Source organism: Berkeleyomyces rouxiae (assembly GCF_048999995.1).
Source record: "Berkeleyomyces rouxiae strain 22BRR77 chromosome Unknown BrBRR77_ptg000005l, whole genome shotgun sequence".
In the NCBI taxonomy this organism is placed as follows: Eukaryota; Fungi; Ascomycota; class Sordariomycetes; order Microascales; family Ceratocystidaceae; genus Berkeleyomyces; species Berkeleyomyces rouxiae.
The window spans coordinates 2,094,637-2,111,349 of record NW_027396495.1 but is presented as its reverse complement, the minus strand read 5'-3'; the positions used below and the strand labels follow the sequence as shown (position 1 = coordinate 2,111,349).

The 16,713-nt window shown below is 47.6% G+C and overlaps 2 protein-coding genes across 2 annotated transcripts; one reads left to right on the top strand and one right to left on the bottom strand.

Annotated features, from left to right (window-relative positions):
* Positions 1-1,811: 1,811 nt before the first annotated feature.
* BROUX77_005751 (uncharacterized protein) lies at positions 1,812-3,471 on the bottom strand (the record flags this gene model as incomplete). The annotated part of the gene is made up of 4 exons (XM_073750659.1): positions 1,812-2,382; positions 2,473-2,972; positions 3,061-3,086; positions 3,237-3,471. The coding sequence occupies 4 exons, from the start codon at positions 3,469-3,471 to the stop codon at positions 1,812-1,814; spliced, it is 1,332 nt and encodes a 443-aa protein (XP_073604637.1).
* A 10,164-nt stretch (positions 3,472-13,635) lies between these two features.
* BROUX77_005750 (uncharacterized protein) lies at positions 13,636-15,929 on the top strand (the record flags this gene model as incomplete). The annotated part of the gene is made up of 2 exons (XM_073750658.1): positions 13,636-13,699; positions 13,987-15,929. The coding sequence occupies 2 exons, from the start codon at positions 13,636-13,638 to the stop codon at positions 15,927-15,929; spliced, it is 2,007 nt and encodes a 668-aa protein (XP_073604636.1).
* Positions 15,930-16,713: the final 784 nt, after the last annotated feature.

Below are 16,713 nucleotides of genomic sequence, written 5' to 3'. Positions count from 1 at the left end.
CCGTTGCTCAAAGGAGATATTGAATTCCGGCCACCACCCAACTCTCGCCTGTGACACTTTACCAACACCAATATCAATCTCCAGACTATACTCAATGTCCCTTTTGTATCTTCGGACACATCTTGCTTTGTCTCTGTAACTATGTCTTCTTAAACTCGATGTTGTGATATTCCAATTGTCTTGTGTGCACTCCCATTTATGTGATGTTCATTATGCCAGCCTTGTTCTCTTAACCCTATCCAATATTTGTCAATGTGCAATGGCTACCAACAAGCCAAGCAAAAAACGAAGTCAGCCAGTCTTCTAACTTTTCAAACAACCACCACACCTGCACCACACCTGCACCACGTCGTTCAAAAAGCTATAAATGCCTTAGTAATCAGTCCAGTGGTTTATCTTCACTTTGAAATACCTTTTATTCATTTTAATGCAGTTCTCGTGAGTGCATCGAGCTGTGAAGACAGCCAATTGCCTCGATCACTTCCAATACGAGTATGCTATTCTCTGATTCAGCGGATCCCTGTTACTTCCCCACTGTTTCCTGAGTTGCACAGCAGTTTTGTTCGTCGAATTCTTTTTTCAAACAACTTGGATTTTTTCTTGACTGACCACCCCATCCCGAATACTTTGTCACATTTTGTCGCAGTTGAACTTTCTTTGAAATCTTCAAACAGCCACCACAACTGCAAATATACTTCAAAAAAATCATGGTCTGTAATAGTTTGTCTCTTCAAGCCTCAGCTTCACTCTAATTCTCTTGTTTTCTTTTTTAATGTAGATCTCACCAGTGCATCCCAGTGCAAAGACACTCAATAGTTGCGACAGCTTCCAGGCCATGTCCACTAAAGAAACCACTGTAGCCACTGTAAATCGCTGTCGTGCCAGTCACATACAACTGATTTGGATTTTTTTTGCCAGCTTCAAAATGCATGTCTCAACAGGCTCTCACGATGCAGCCATTTCTGAGTCGTGAAATTTAGCAACTGGACGTGTGTGAAGAGTAAAAGGCGATTGTGTTGCACATCTCTTGCTATCAAGTTTTCTTATTTTAGTAAACATATAATTAATGGCGAATGCAAATACATGAAATAGCAGATGTATGGTTGATTGCGTTGATGTTGAACACCAAGTTGTTCAATCGTGATGTCGCAAAGTTAGTGTGTGCGTCAAGTAAATATGTGTGTGTAAGTGTAAGTGTGTCGTTGGGACTTGGACATCGTCAAGGGCACTTGCAAAAAAAAAAAAAGAATGCTGTACCAAGATATGGATGAATGGGATGAATTGTACATGGGTACATGTCAATTGCCAGGTCTGCTCAGCAACAGGACCAGGATACAAGATTTGTTTTTTTTCTGCAGGCAAATAGCCGAGCATAAACAAGCGGATCCAGCCAATCAGAGCTAGGCAGTCTTTAGCAAAAGTTGGGTTTAAAAAAAAAAGAATATTTGAAGTACCTTTAGTATGTAGTAGTGGGGTAAAAGGTACATGAATTAAAAAAAAAAGATTAGTATGTGAAAAAGCAGTTTTGTGTCAAAACTGGGCCAGGGCGGGTATATAAAAAAAAATATAAAAATATATATATATATATATATATAGAGAGAGAGAGAGAGAGAAACCTCTTGGCCCTACATGTTCCGCCGGAGATACCAACTAATTCCCACGCTCATTATTTCTCTAGCCTTAGCCATGGAGTGATAAACTGCACTTGAACAAAGAGTAGGATACGGATTGGCCAAAAAAATCAGTTCAATACTATATTACACGAATCGAAAAAAGCAACAACATGACCCGTCCTTATTGAAAGGACTCGCTCATACGCCTGGACTAGCAATGGTTCTAGAGTACCCCGACATACCCATCACATCTGCGCTGCCGTCGCGGCTATGACTTCTAGACTGTCTCTCATCTATACTGCGACCTTGGTCATCGTAGGCTACGCTGACTTCCGTCTTGCGAACAATACCATCATAGCTCGTCCCCATGATGTGTTCTTCGCTCGCAGTAGGTGATGGAATAGCGTTTGGATCATGCTTCTTGATAGTTTTCATTGCAAAACTGTCAGTGTGGCTTTGGCCCAGCGTACTTCTGCCCGAATCAAGGACGCCAGCAGGGCCACGAGATCCAGATCGCGACTTTTTGTTACCCGACACGGCAAGACCATCGGTGCCGTAGACAACATGAGATGACGAAACGGAAGAAAAGAATCCGGGGAACCACTTGGAAATGAGACCACGGATGGCGGGTGCAGAAGCAGCAATAATGGCAAGATTGGTTTCGACAGCAGAGTAGATGAACCGAATATCGTATGTAGGGTCCGCAGAGGGAGTTCCGTAGCTGAAGTCGTAGATCTGAACAAGGCGAAGAATGCTGACAATAGTGACCCTATAATAAAATGTTAGTGTTCCCTTTTCGCTCTGGGTTTCATATATATATATATATATATATATATATTTTTTTTTTCCTCGGACTTACACCCCACCGAGGCTGAACACGCCAACGAGAGCCACCTTCAGCTTAAAGGCCATCTTAAGGCCCATGAAAATCCACAATGGCAGGGCCAGGACAAGAATATCGGTCAAAATGGTGAGGGCGGCGGTCGAAACGTAAAAGGCTCCCATGTCAATGCAAGACCCGCTAGGAGGGTTTTTGCCTTCCTTTTCCCAGTAAAAGTCAATTGGTGAGCACTGGAAGATGACAGTAACAAAGGTACCGATGCCCAGCATGATGTTAAAGGCATTAAGAGCATGAATGGACCAACGAATGGCAGGCTTCTGGCCACCAAGACGCATTAGAAATAGCAAGACAGAGGTCTTGACGACGGCGAGGATAGGATTGTACATGATCTGGACTATGAAGTTCCACATCCAGGCGTCGGGCATGTCTGAGTCGATGGGGACATTCCAAATGTGAACTCCAAAATAGGCCTTGTGGATATACATGTAGGAACTGAAGGTTTCACCTATGCTAATGACCTACGTAGTGTTAGTTGCATGTGTACCAGGGGTGGTAGAGTATCGAAAGGCCGGATAAAGCGTTAGGTTCTAGAGCGGTAGGACTAACCATAGCAATGCAGATGAGAGTATCGTCTGGAGGAAAATGGTTGTTAGTATAATGTTATGAGGAAGCTTTGACCGCTGCAAAGTTGATGGCAACCGTCAAAGCTCTTTAGTACCCTGCGGTAACAGCCGAGACAAAAATGACGAGTAACGACAACAATGGGTAAAGAAAGTACTAACCAACACCAAATTGGCGGAACTTGAGACGGGCATATATCCGCAAGCTGACAACCATCAGGGCCAGGATTGGGAATATGAACAGAATGGCAAAGGCTAGATCTTGCTTGGAAGAGTGTGGATATCCATCGGCAACTGTCCGCGGCGGCGGAGTGGATTGTGTGGCATTGGTATCGTCAACCTGGCGGGCCATTAACTGAAGGTGCTCCTCCAGAGCTAGGAGGATTTTGTGTGACATTTTGGTAGGCAATTCGAAGGGATATAAAAGAGAAAGAAAGAAAAAGAGAAAAAAAACTAGAACAGAAAGCAAGTCGTGGTTGTCGTTGATCGTCAGGGTATAGAGTAACAGGAAAGGTATAAATGGAAGGCCGTTGTAAGGGTTATACAGGTAAAGACAGAAAGAATGAGAAAAAAGAAAAAAAGCAATAAGCGGAGAGAAAGAGGACAAGCAGATGTGCCAAAAAATTCGCTCGAGTCCGTACTTCCAAGTGATATGACGCAGGTGGCTGTCGATTAGGCGTTACCCATTGGCCAACAAAGAAGCCAGGCGATGGGAACAAGCAATCTCGTCCCAGAAAGAAGATGATGATTTACATGCAAAGGCAGTTGAACGTAAGGGGTGGGTAAGAGCAACGTTTATACTTACGAAGAAAAGAAGGAAACGTGAATCCAACCCCCTGGGTCTCTTTGCCACCTAAGAAACAACTGAGCTATAGGAGGAAGACGAAGGGCAAAAAGAAAAAAAGTGCCAAGAGAATGTGGGACAAGATAGCGTCGTAGCAGAACAGACAAGAGAGTAAATGCGAATGCAGGTTCATGAAACGGTATAAAGTAACGCAACCTCTGCAGGCGCAGTCAGACTGGATCACTTGTCAGTTGAGACAGGGAGACAAACAGAGAAGAGGAGAGGGTATCAGAAATTTCAACTTAACCATGGTTAGCTCACCAGAGCACGAGGAGGACAAGGAGGCACATGAAGACGCAGAGCATGTATGTATGTATAGTTGGTTATATCAAGATGCATAAGAGAGTACAATGAGCGTAATTCGGGCTAAACGACAACAAATCCAGTCTGGATCAGAAGAAAATACAACCGTAGGCCCAGGGAAGAAGTGAATGCGGAAATCTCTTGCCTAAACAAGACCAAGCTGATCACCGGCTCGGGGCTGTTCCAAGCGTGTAGGATTATAGTCTCACCAGAGCAGGAAAAGATGAGCTGAAAGCACAGTGATTCTATCCTCGAACGTGCGGGTAAAGTTGAAGTCAGTGTGTTATCCGGCTCTAGTTCATACTCCATCTCCCTCGAATCGCGCTGAGTCATCGAGTCTAATCCTATCCATCAACCGACTCTAGAAAACACCAAAGTTTACACGTTACATCTTTCGAGTAGTTAACTAGATTCTTGTAAACATGCCCGCACTTGTACCTGAAGCCATCAACCTGTCTCCTAGATGTTTGCCACTTGTGCTTCTTGGCCTCGGAATCTGACAGAATCTGCCAACCAGGGGTCGGCCCGCATATTTAACCTCCTTTTATCAAGTACTGTTCAGGTCGAGAAGTATTTTTAACGGGTAATATTCTGTACACTGGACTCTAGATTTCATTGTACATTGAGTGGTACCTATAACTAGTCACGTATAACTACGCATACTACAGGTAGTTATCTACGTACTTGACACTTGACAAGTATACACATCTACTCACTCTTTTTTCGAGGTCCAAATACTTATCAAAAAAAATGAATCGAGACCATCGAGTGTAAAATGCAGATGCGCGCGGACCAGTCCGGAATCTTTGTACGTGCGAACCGCATCTAGATCTTGAAAGGTCGCAACGGCCACGAGAACACATTCAGGTTCAGATTCAGATTCAGATTTGACCAGGGGGGAAGCCTGAAGGATGGATGGAAGGGGCTAATTGTAAGACAACAAGTAGATCCCTACACAGGAAATGATAGGGCAGGTGATAACGGAGAACATCCAGTAAGTCCCGGAGACCTCACTACATTAGATCTTGAACTTGGCTTAGACCCGAGATATGCCATAATGTAGGATGACTGGGAGGTCGTGAGATCGTAGTTCTATCTTGCTGACATGAGTTTATTGGTTGATAGCCGGCAGGTAATAAGGAACACGGGAGTTTTTTTTCTTTTTTTTCTATTAGACTTTTACAAGTTCAAGTGACTTCACAACGATCTAGTGCGTGTAGTACTTGTAATCCAAGTATTCTCGAACTTGGTGCTGACCTACTAGTAACTCGCTATACTGTTTTGATATACAATCAACTAGTAGTAGTTACTGCGTACATACATACGTTTGTTATCCCTTCCCTAGTTGATGCTCGGCATCGGACGAAATCCGGACCGCTTGCTAGGAGCGTGTTAAGTCTGGCAAAATTAGGTGGGAATACAATATTTTGTCCTTGTAGCAACTCCCAAAAAATGCAACTCCAGTGGTCATGTTGCCCCTTTCTTTTTGTCTCTCACATGATATTAAAATTTTCAAGTGCAACCCAGCCTGTAGATGTCTTGTTCGTCTGCGAAAGGTCAACAATCTTCTGCTCCTTGTCACAAATTGTATGAACACAAATATGGCGGGTCTACTCGTATGAATACTTGAAGCTGTCTATCTCGTCCAAACACTGAGGGCTGCTTGTAATTATTGGACGTAACTAGTTAACTACCTGTAACCAGAACCTTGCCGATGCATCTATGATGGCTTTGACACATGCGCCTGTGTGGTGCTCTAGGACTCCCTGGTCTACACATGTTAGTACAGTTCCTCTCCTACTTCCGATGGCACAGAGCGAGATCTCGTGTCACTATGACTTTTAGACGTCAAAGATACTTGATCAAGTCATCGTGCTTCCGTTTAAGTGGTGACAGAAGTCTTCTTGTACCACACTCACTTGTGCTACAAATACTTTTCCGCTAGTAGACAAGATTCATTACATAAGGAATCGCACACATGGGATACATCACATAACAGAATCTGCAGACAGAATTCTTTAGCTGCAATGGAAAGCTGCCGAATCACAGAGTCACATCCAACACATAGCACAATTCCAAGAAAATAGTTGCTTTTTCCTCACATCACATGCCCAAAGGCCTGGGAATTCCCAGATGTTGCACCCAATGTAGCACCGCAGATGCGATTGGGTTTACCCCGTTCAAGTGCAGCTTTGGATACGTTCAATTATCTTGGTACGCACACATGGGTATCTAAGTAGCTCAGAAAACACAAAGCAATTCGTATGCACGGATCGCCGAGTGTTAAGCTCTGAACACTCACCCATTTGTCATATGCAGGTGAACCTTTGAGCAGGAGATACAAACGATTTGGAGATGCAGGTCAAGAATGATCGACAAAGGCGCTCGAAGACAGAATAGAAGTGATGAGGAAGTAACTCAACCCTAACCCAGCTCGCAGGCCCAGCCCCCACCGTCTCTAAACCCTAGTAAATACCGCACTGCACTAGCGGCCAGAGACGTAAATCCGTTGAACCTCGTGCAATACCGCCAACACAGGTCTCGGACATTGTTTAGACCAAGCATGTGTCAATCACTTTCCGTTTCTATCCTTATAGGCCCCCGCTTTCATTTCAATTACCTTGGCTCACCTCCGGTGCCCTAGTGCATTTTGGGACTAGCCGATCATATAGACCCTAACCCTTTGTTTGCCTTAGGTCAGAACTCAGGGATACAGCTATAGTTTCGCTTATGTGCACAGATTCTCGGGACCTTTGCAGGTGAAGGATTGTTGCTGATGTGCACGAGCCGCCTGGAAGGGTCCCCGGCACGACGGAAAGTGCCTTTTGAGTCTGTTCAGGGCAAGGGCTAGACTGGAAAGGGGGGGAAGCCAAAACGTCCGACTAGGGGTTCAGCATTCAAGGAAAAAGGGACAGGGTTGAGGGCAGGAGAAAATTCTATTGTAGGCATTCGGGCAAATGTGTGTTGAGTCCGCGCCAACAGCTGGACTCTCCGCCCGGAGACAGGCCTTGAAATAGCCTTCGCTTTGCTCATGATATGCCTTCTTTCGGAACGGTCCACTTCGTTGCGGTGGTGTTGCAATATTGGGCTGGCTGACTCTTCCGGGATATGTCGGGCAGGATATCGGTAGCGGTCCTAAGCCCTCATGTGTGCGGCTAGATTATGATGCATTGATACCGAGTTATGTAAAGAGTCAAGCGAGAGATAAGCAGAGTAGAGACAAGAACCTGAAGAAAAAAATCCCAGCGCATTTTTGAAATAGGGGGCTGGGCGAGTGAGGTGGAGGACATTTAGTGTTGTAGTATGTGTACTGCTTGTATGAGCGGACCGGTGTTTGGGAGAAGACCAAAGGTTGGCATCTCGTGATATGTACGGATTAGGGGGTATCTCTCTTACACTTCGCAGTTTGGTATTTGTGGCTTCTGTGGGTGTTATTTCGCTGGCGAGCTTTAAGCTTCAATCTTAGGCATCCTAAAAGCTGGGGCGGGAACATGAAGGAGGGGAGTACAAAGGCCCAAGCGGTGTGCCACCATCTTTGCCTTTATACAAGTAGTTGTGTATGTATATACATACATATGTACATACACGTATGGAGGCAAAAAACAAAGAGACAGGAAAGCGCGTATGGCTGTCGAGAAGAGGGAAGTGTTGGGTGTGGCCATGGTTCAACTTGATATAACTATGCAACAGTCCTTTCAAAGTAGTTACCACCTCAAAGTAACCAAGTATGACAAAAGAGAAACTTGTATAAACCGAGCAAGCCACCAGACATCCCTATGCAAACAATGTTGGTGGCCTGGGCTGATCTATGCATCGAGCTCCAACGGCCAGGAGTATCCTGTCTCGAACGGAATCCTTGCGCATATCCCGGGTGCACTTGGACTTCCAGGCGCACACTGAATGCAAGTAGCGCGCGGACCATTGAGTTGAGTTTATTTTTCTCGTATCTAATAAGACGCAGGGGCATGGGCGAAGGAAGAATGGGTGGTGAGTGACATGAAAGTTTTCCGTTCCCATGTACACACAGGTGGGAGGTAACTAATACATCTACTGATATTGTTAGTTACATGTGTACGTACGAAGTTGTCTCTTTTCAGCCATTCTTTGTGGATGTATATTAAGCTCCACAACTGTGGTAGGTCTAGGCCATGCCTTGATTATCCGAGAAACTGAAAAAAAAAAAAAAAAAAGAGTAGTTATTATGGCGGAACAAAATCATTCGCACACTTGCATGCCACGGGATAGGACTGCTCTGCACACATGTGCACATATTCGCAACGCAAAGGTAGCATTGGGATTGTCGGACGACAGTATGGTAGTTTGTACATATGAACTAGACTCGAAGGTGATATGGTGTCGTCTTACACAAGGCCAGTGTTATACTCCGGCCTGTATAACTATACACATGCATGATCAAGGAGGGAGGGGGGAGAAAACACTAACTCATGCGTCCCAGAGTCACATTGAACTACAATGTATGTAATTGTGACTGCCACTGCCTGCTTGATCTATATTGGAAACACGAGCATAGCGTGTCCCAAAGTCAGCCCATTATTCATACATATATCAACCTCATACCACGCTCGTCCCTCATAACACGCTGCGCGGTATTCCACTCTTTCGCCATCTGCTTGCACATTCAGGTCAAAGCCAAGTGGTTGTACAAGTATGTGTGCTACTACACGTAAGTGTGGGATAAAAGCACTGGCGCTGTTAGTGCCAGTGTCCCCAACTCTCAGGCCTCTCCAGACAGCCCAAGATACGAGCTGAAGTATACCTGACGTTCTAAGTGCAGCCAGTGTTGGGGGGCTGTCCTTCTGGTGAGCATATTTTCCGCATCTTCCGAGACAACCGGTGGCTAACCATCTTTGAAATCACATCAACAGCTTCAACTAGACACTCCCGCCCTATAAAGTATCTGTAATCTGTATGGAATGCACGTGGGTCTACCCTCACTGGCCTTTGTCTCCGGCGCTGTCCTGGGCTTTTCGGCGTCGCACAAAAATAGCAGCCGCATTGTTGGTGCTGGAGCCAACGGGCGTCTTCTCGTGGTCCCTTAGTGTGAAGGAGATATGACGGTCCCGAATGGCCTTTGCGCCGAAACTACCATGCCATCATCCTTGACCCAGAATGCCTCCGGAGGAATCATGCCATCGTCTATGTGAGCCAGTGTGATCATGCCACCGTCTCGGTCGGTCTTGAGGTTTGTTCTTGATCTCTTGACACCGTGCTACTGTCTAGTATCATGCTCTTGCGCTTCAGCGTCTCTTATAAGAACAAACATCCGCGCTGCATTGTACGCTTGACTGCCGGTGCCCGCAATGCATAGACCCGGTGTGGATATATGAACATGGTTATTGGTGTATGAGGCACAGTAAAGAGAGGCGAAGCCCAAAGCTTCACCGTCAGGGCTTTTCTAAGGACAGCCATGGCAAACTCTGTCTTGCTATAACTCGTGCACATGTCAATATAGTGGTGTCATGTGGGCCGCCCGTATGGTTGTGGTACAGTCTTCGGCGATTTTATAACTGACTGACAGGTTGGGCCTGTTGTAAAGCATTTGTTGCCAGGTGGCTGAAGCTTGGCTCCAGGCTCAGAGAAGCGAGATAAACTGTGGAGAGGTGTCAATACAAGTGAGGGAGAGTAAGACGCGAAAGAGCGATCACTATAACCCTAATTAGTTGAGCCACAACTTGAAGGTGTGAACTTCAAATGCCCGTTGCAAGTACATATGTAAGTGGCTCAGTTTACTCACAATAATTAAGTTAAGATGTGGAATGATACGGACGTCACCTTGTAAGGCTCAAGAACAAAGCCTTGCGAGATGTCTCGTAGGTTTATGGTACTGTACGTATAATAATGCAAACGCTTCATAACGCGAAGGTTAACTTGAAATTGACGGACAGACAGTTGACTTGTGTGTTGCCTTATGTTTTGATTATGGCCTTGTTTCACTGAGCCTTTCATTTGGGGGTTTTACTTTTCTATTTTATAGCTGTATATGTGTTTTCTTTTTAACATATTTTTTTTTGAAAAACGAAATCGTCTTTGAAGAGAATCATGTCTTTGCTAGTGCCTCCCTTGTAGGGCCTACTTGTCTCTAGAGAATCCCTCGCTACTTGTGTGAGCTGTATCTGGATTTGATAATCAGTCTATCTCTCTCGGGTTGGTTATCCTCTGCCCCGTGAACCGCATGCTCCGTTCCCCGCCGCCTTCTTCCCCTCGTGGCTGGATCATCACCAACGTGTTGTAACATGCAAGCTACAAGCCGCAAACGTGGCTCTGGCAGCCTACTAAATCCTAAATGGGATCTCAATGTAGCAATATTAGAACGCTAGACAGGAAAAAGAAGAAGCTAGGTGTGACCTAGCCTTTTTTTTTACTTTTCTTCCTGTCCCTCTCTCGACGGGTTTTTTTTTCCTTGTATGCCGCTCCCTCTTCTTGAGCATCCGATGTTGTAAGCCGAGTGCGAGTTGTTGGTTAGGCTTGCCTCACCAACAACGTCGCTTCCCCCCTCCCATGTCTTTCAATACGTACGATCCTCTTGAGTTACTTGAATCCCAGTTCCACGAGGCGGTGTCAGTCAATCACTGGGCTTGTCTGGCATGGCCTTCGCGTGGGTATTCGTAACTGTTCCTGTATGAACATGACTAGGGGTAGCTCTACAGGAAATGACGCTTCGTGTGACGGGCGCATTCTAACAAAGGAGAGCTGGACGGCAAGGAAAAGGACTTGTAGTACTTATAGAATTGGTTTTCTTCATAGCTGAACCGGGCTAGTTGAAGGAACGACTACATTTGGGGTTCTAGATTCTAAGTGACTGTCTTTTGCAATTGTCTACTCAAGTTATTTGCGTGTTACAAAGCACACACATACCTTGGGGCTTTCGGCAGATGCATCGCCAATTTACTCGTGCAGCAATCATTTTCCTAAACAAAGCGCAAAGAAACCCCCCATAGAACATTAGAAGAACAAAAAGAAGACCGAGGTAATCAGGTTTGATGTGGATACAACGCTGCTGTAGCACTGGGCTTGCACGACATGGCGCAATTCTTTTTGTTTTTCGTCTTTTTTGCAGGGTCTGAGAGCTAATGCTTCGACAGCTTTTCTGCTGGTAGCCGGGGCCTGTGATCTAGAAGATTGCTGAGAGAGGAAATATGGGAGAAGCAATCACGGGGCAGAGGGGGGAAAAGGAAAGGGGGAGGGGGAGACTAATTTGCTGTGACATCAGAAGCGCTTGTAGGACAGGGAAGCTGGTTGTATTTCCTTTTTGTTTCCCTTCTATTTCTTCCATGTTTCCACATGTGCCGCAGTGCAGGTCTCATCCGAAGACTTGCGAGACTGGGGAAGGGGGCGGGAGGCCACAAGTAAGAGTCCGAGAGTCTTTAGAGATTCTAGAGTGTGGACCAACTTGATACAGGCACCAAGCTTAAGTTGTTTAGAACAGATGATGATTCACTGGTTTGTCAGCTAGAGTAGTTAAAAATGAGGACATGTATGTACAATCTGGACTAGAGTTATCAACACGAGTGTATTTGAATTGTGGGCTTCTTTGTTCTCAGGACTTGCTTGCCCAGGGTGCTGTGAGTGGTCGCTGGCTGTGGTGCTAATGCCTTGTGGGGGGTGGAAATCTCGTGGCATGATGTCAGGCGTGCAGACAAGAGCGATGAAGTGGACGACGATCTAGACCATAGATGGAGGGTACAATCCAGGTTGTACATATTACTGCAGAGTGAAGCGCGTATAGCTAGCACGAGGAGGAGGAGGAGGAAGACGAGGGTGTGTGATATATACGGCAGACAATAAGGGGGGGGGGGGGGGGCGGCCGTAGGAATGGATTGAGGTCCCGAAGAAATTTGCGCACAGAAGACCAGCTAACAAAAAACTCTGTTGAGGGAGAAATTTCCATAATCGGGCCTCGGCAAATGTTTTGAGCCAAAGAGAGAGAGAGAGAGAGGAGGGGAGGAGTGTCTTGATGATTGTTGTATGTACATAGATGCGGGAATAATACATTGATTGGGTAGGATACTACAGGTAGGAGGGCATGTATATCCAAGAACATGCAGTAAAGACATGTCACACACGCATATGATATGGAGTTGCTGGCGTCTACTTGGGCAGGTCTCGCTACTTGACGTCGCTCCTCTAGTAGTTACTGTCACGAGGCCAGCAAAGAAGACGTTATGTTCACGGTTAGACCACGCAAGCACGTGTGTGCATGAACGTGTGATAAGCAACGTGCAGCGAGCAACGTGCAGATTGCAGCTTGCAGCCAATATATGCAGTCGAAGCTGCAGATGGAGGCCAAGAAGCAGATACAAGCAAGGCGTAGAGGCAGACGCAGTTCGGGCGAGAGACATGCGCTCCTGGCGGCAGCGTGGCAGGAGGACTTGACTCGACTTGGACAAACAGGTGCAAGTCGTATTTGTCAAGGCGGGTGCAGCATACAGAATGAGTGTAAGTAGGTATAGCTAGTTGGCTAGTTATCCCATGTATGGATGTATATGTGTGTAGCGGCCGAGAGCCTAGCACAGACTGGGACTCATCATGCGAGCCGAGGACTCTCGCGGCGGAAGCGGTATGTCTTTGGATGCCTCTGTAAGCAGGCGACTGACTAGCGGACTGGTGGCCCAGATGGGACCATTGGAACTGATACTGGCTGGTATGCTGGCACTTGGGTGTGCTTGCTTGGTCAGCGGCATCCGACGCTCCGTGTATCTAGACGGGATAGACGTAGAGAATACAGCCCAACATACAGACCCTCGACACTATGCTACACCACAATACACGCAACTCGCAGGTCTGTCTGTCGGTATGCTTTGTATGCTTTGTATGATTTGTATGTCTGTATGCACTTGTGTTTACTCGCCTGGCCAGCACGCCTCCAGACCCACCTCAATCAGGAAATATGGCCCAAAACGTAACGGCGTCTCTGTTGGGCCTTGTTTGTGATCCCTGCGCCACTGTGGTTACTTCTTGCCATGGGGGCGTTCTGATCCAGGCTCACATCCCTGGACTGGACTTGCTGGACACGCCTTTGCTGCTGCTCTTCTCTCTCCATGGCCTTGCCCCACTGCCACCGCGGCACTAGCGACGGCGATGGACAAGGGTCCGTAGAGTGCTTGCAACGAAGAGGAAATGACAAGGGGGATAACCTTGTTGTGGTCTGGAAAAGAAGCCCGGCACGGAAGTTGGGACTAAGCGACTGACTTCAAGCCTCTTCGTCAAGTCCTTCTTGCACTTGTATAAAGCGACCTCGCCCGCGTCATCTGTTTCTCCATCTGGGGCTCTTTTCCTCTCCACGCTCATCTGGTCTTTTCAGCCTTAGCGCAACCTTTTTCTTTCATTCTTCTTCTGCTTCCTTGTGAGGCTCTTGTTTGCTTTGGTTTATCTTCTCCCTCTATTAATTTCACCATGGTTAACAAGCTTGCGCTTTCGGCTTCGGCCCTGCTGGCGACCGCCGCCTTTGCCGTTGACAGTATGTATTCCACTCCACCTCCCACTCCCTCCCATGTTGCGCTATATTCCCATTCGCGGACCCTCTTCTCTTCACAAGAAAGTGCCCGCAGCTGTGTATCGCGGTTTGGCTTGAAGACCAGTTCTCAAGACTTCTTGATCTGGGCCGAGTCCTCGCCTGCTACCGCAATACACGGTCCCCGATCGCTCGTCAAAACCACAGCTGCATAGTTACAGCCCGTCTGGCAGTCGAAACCGTGTGATATAGCCTAACTAGTCTTTTTTTTTTTCTGTTTTTCTTTTCTGCAGCGCGTCAACACCAGCATAAGAAGCATTCGCTGACTTGCAAAGCCAACACTCTGGAGCCCCTGGGCGAGACTGTCCCTGCGACAGTTGAAGGGACCAGCTTCCCTCTGTTCCCCAACGAGGCCGAGCAAATCACCCCCGAGGCCATTGCCAACCTCAAGCTGGACGGCTCCGACGCCGACATCTACGACTTCGACAACACCGACCCTAAGACCCTGGAGCGCCGCTCTCTCTTCGGAAAGTGTAAGACCTACAGCGGTGACAGCCTCTGGCCGACCGAGTTTGAGTGGAAGGTGTTCAACATCCTGTCCGGTGGCGCTCTCATCAAGACCGTGCCCATCGCTTCCGTCTGCTACCAAGACTTTGGCAACTACAATGCCGAAAAGTGCAACTTCATCACTGCCAACTGGTCCAACGACTCGTACATCTCGACTGCCGATCCTACCGCTATTAACTCGGTCCTGTACGAGGGCGCCAACTGTGTGCCAAACTCCATCTGGGGCCACGGTGATGGCCACTGCACTGTCGGTGGTCTGCCCAGCTACGTCGTCAACGCCACCAAGGTCTACCAGATCCAGATGGCCGTCAACGTGGCTCGCAACCTGAACCTGCGCCTGGTCATCAAGAACACTGGCCACGATTTTGCTGCCAAGTCTACGGGTGGTGGCTCGCTGTCCATCTGGACCCACAACCTCAAGGACATCCAGTTCATCAAGAACTACAACAAGGGCGGCTACACTGGCCCCGCTCTCAAGGTTGGCGCCGGTGTCCAGGCCTACGAGCTGTACGCTGCTGCCAAGAAGTACGGTGTCACCGCTGTCGGTGGTGAGGGCCAAACCGTCGGTGTCATGGGTGGTTACATCCAGGGTGGTGGCCACTCTCCCCTGTCTGGCTTCTACGGCATGGCTGCCGATCACGTTCTGGCTGTTCAAATGGTTCTTGCCAGTGGTGAATTTGTCACTGCCACCGCCCAGATCAACTCCGATCTCTTCTGGGCTGTTCGTGGTGGTGGTGGTTCCACCTATGGTGTCGTCACCTCTGTTGTTGTCAAGGCCCAGCCCAAGCTTGAGGTCTCGACTATGCAGCTGACCATTGGCCCTTCTTCTGCTACCGGTATCACCAGCGACAAGCTGTGGGAGGCTACTCGCCACTTCATGTCCAAGTTCGTTGAGTGGGGTTACGATAAGCGCATGTACATCTACTTCCTCATTATCCCAGTTGGTGGCGGCGACTTCATGCTGTCTATTGCTCCTTGGTTTGCGCCCAAGACGTCCCTGGAGGACTTCAAGACTCTGACGACCGAGCCTCTGCTGGCTTACTGGAAGGAGCTTGGCATCGAGGCCAACCCTACTTACGGTCACTACGATGATTACCACTCTGCCTGGTCTGCCGTTTTCCCCCTGGAAAGCTGGGGCTCCCCCAACATTCGCCAGGGCTCTCGCCTCCTGCCCAAGAGCAACTGGGATGACGAGACCACTTTCAACAAGACCTTCACTGCTGTCAAGGACGTTGTTGACGATGGCGGTATGATCATTGGCTTCAATATTGCCCCTCAGCACGAGGACGGCTCTGCCCCCGACAACTCTGTCAACCCCGCCTGGAGAAAGACCGTCTTCCACTGCATTGTTGGTGGCACCTGGGATGTCTCCACCAGCCTGGACGACATGAAGATCATTTCCGACAAGGTTACCAACAAGTGGACTGCTAGCTGGCGCGACATCTCCCCTGGTGCCGGTGCGTACATGTCTGAGGCTGACTACAACGAGCCCAACTTCCAGCAGTCATTCTGGGGCACCAACTACGCCAAAGCCCTGACTCTGAAGGAGAAGTACGACCCCCGGGATGTCTTCTACGCCCACCACGCTGTTGGTTCCGAGAAGTGGAAGATGAGCGACACCGTTCTGGACAACCTGGACGCCCAGGACTCCAAGCTGTGCCGTGTTTAAGGACTAGTGCAGTCACATCTTCTTTTTTGCTTTCTTTATTTCATTTCTTGTCGATATTTTTTTTTGAATGAGGGTTAGATTTTCGGCATGTGGTTAGACATCATTTAACAGAATATGCATTGAAACATTAACATTTACTGTATTAATGATCATTATTGCTTAGCCCGTGTCAATTCTTCAAAGTTTTCTCAGTCATGATGGTGTGAAACGCTTGTGCACATGCATAGTTGCATGATGTCAAACTATCGCTGTTAGGATCACTACAAAAGAGGCCAAGTTACCCAGTTAGCGTACAGCACAGTGGCCAAAAGAGAGCCCAGCGTACATAATGGAAGATAGAAGCCCTACTGAGTAAGCAAGTCCAAATAAGCGTTCGTCTTTTTGGCGTAGTGGTAGTTTGCACGCTTCGACACATGACTATGTACTTGAGGTTAAGGATTTACAGTGGCGTAGAACTCAAAGTTAAGGCCATCAGACCTAGCCGCATTGCATTCGGCTTTACCCCAACCCGTGCTAACGCATTACACTTTATCTTGGTGTTTCAGACTCGGTGCATTTGCTTGGATCCCCTGCGATTGCCGAGCCTTAGCCGCAGTACCTGTTTGAGACGGCCTCACTGCAATTTGCACAGCTGACTGTCAGCAACTTTGGATGGGCCATTCTGGTTGCTTGGAGAAGTCTTCTAGAACAAACAAAAAGTGCCCTTGCTCTCTCCTGTGACGCGGTTTTTTCTGATTGCATGTAGTGCGGGTAGCATAATCATGGCAGGTAGACATGTAGTGCT